The sequence below is a fragment of the Penaeus monodon genome, chromosome 32, assembly GCF_015228065.2.
Source record: "Penaeus monodon isolate SGIC_2016 chromosome 32, NSTDA_Pmon_1, whole genome shotgun sequence".
Taxonomy (NCBI): Eukaryota; Metazoa; Arthropoda; class Malacostraca; order Decapoda; family Penaeidae; genus Penaeus; species Penaeus monodon.
Genome location: NC_051417.1, coordinates 16,053,315 through 16,054,900, shown reverse-complemented (window position 1 = coordinate 16,054,900; position 1,586 = coordinate 16,053,315). Strand labels below are relative to the sequence as shown.

At 43.4% G+C, this 1,586-nt stretch overlaps 1 protein-coding gene across 1 annotated transcript; it reads left to right on the top strand.

The window, feature by feature from the left end:
• Positions 1-6: 6 nt before the first annotated feature.
• On the top strand, positions 7-880 carry LOC119593276 (cuticle protein CP1499-like). The gene is made up of 2 exons (XM_037942206.1): positions 7-242; positions 361-880. Exons 1-2 carry the CDS (start codon positions 195-197, stop codon positions 817-819), a joined length of 507 nt encoding a protein of 168 aa, XP_037798134.1. The 5' UTR covers positions 7-194; the 3' UTR covers positions 820-880.
• The last annotated feature ends 706 nt before the right edge of the window (positions 881-1,586 follow it).

Here is a 1,586-nt window from a genome sequence, read left to right as displayed (position 1 = left end):
GGGCTCGGTCAATCCCTACGAATGTTAAGAAAACATGGAAATTTGAGATAACAGTAGTCATCAGGATATGGAGTAATCTGAAGACAATTGTTGGCTAAGACTACTTCTCTTCCTCAGCTGATTCAGGGTCAAGCCACGCCCACCAGAGTCGCACTGATGCAGGTCTTATAAATACTGTGCACGAGGCAAGAGCCATGCAGTACGACTCACGACAGGCGAAACAGGACATCATGAAATCTCTGGTAACTTTTACTGAAATTTGGTTCCTGAATAGATTGTTTTGTGTGCCTGATGCAATTGGCCTCAGAAATGACAACAGAAAATCATACATGAAAAAAAATTCTAAATATTTTTTCTTAGGTAATTTTGGCAGTGCTGGGAGTGTGCTCCGCCTCCACCTGGCAGGCCACCTACGGAGGTTACGGCGTGTACGGCGCCCCTTACCAGAGGAAATGGACAGGACCTGTGGCAGCCACCGTCCCGGCGGGCGTCGACGGTACCATCACCCCGGTATCTGATACCTACGAGGTAACCGCTGCACGCAATGCCTTCTTCCAGGCATACAACGCCCAACTGGCTGCCGTGGGCGCGTACCGTTACGGTACTCCCGTTTACCATCATGCCACGCCGGCGGTGCACGTCAGCGTAGCAGCGCCCGCCACCCACCACTCCGCTCTCACCTACGGCGCCGCACCAGCTCCAGTTGGTGACACGGCCGCCGTGGCCGCCGCCAAGGCTGATTTCTTCCGCCTGTACAATCTACAGGCAGCTGCAGCAGCCGCGGCTCCAGATCATGATGCCCCTCGCTATTATTATTAAAAAGCACTTGAAACTAGCAATACTCTTTGCAAATTTACAAAAAAATAAATCTATATCTCTAGATATTTCATTTTATTACGATACAGATATATAAGTACTCGCACTCGCTTGCTTACACATAAAATAATTGTTGAAGTTTGATTAACAGAATAGTCGAAATCCGTATACGTACACCTGTACAGTGGGTGTGGTATATCGTCTAACATTACTTAATACACAATTATCTACAAAGGATTAGAAAAATGGGAAAACCTACCATCATGACCTCATATGCCCTACTAAACCTTCATTTCAACTTTCGCTGTTTTTTCAAAACAAGGAAACATACCTTTGGCCACATTTCCTGATCATTTCATAAATAGTGTCAGTTATACTCACTGAACTTTCAAAATGTCTTTTAATGCAAGCACATTCCCGCAGCAACAATTCTTCCTATTCCCTATCTTACCTTTTATTATAGCATGGAACCCATGGCTACTATCTGCCCATCATCAAAATATATTTTTCACTCATAAGTGTACTTAGCATAAAGGAGAAAAGACATTTTTATAAATCAAAAGCACTTGATAGCAGATGCAACCCTGCATTTACAACCGTTTTTGTAATACTGTCACACGACAAACAGTTCTAGAGTCTAACTTCATTCAGATATGAAGTCGACATGGAATTCCGTGTATAGTCATACAAAGTAAAGTTCAAAATATATAAAGTCATAGCGGGAAATGTGGCATTACTCTTGACTGAAAATTATAATAAAAGAGAACACA

Excerpts from the sequence above, each read along its gene's own strand:
- LOC119593276 (XM_037942206.1), top strand. The coding sequence starts at position 195 with ATGCAGTACGACTCACGACAGGCGAAACAGGACATCATGAAATCTCTG. Across the intron at positions 243-360 it reads AGGACATCATGAAATCTCTG|GTAATTTTGGCAGTGCTGGG; the intron begins GTAACTTTTACT and ends ATTTTTTCTTAG.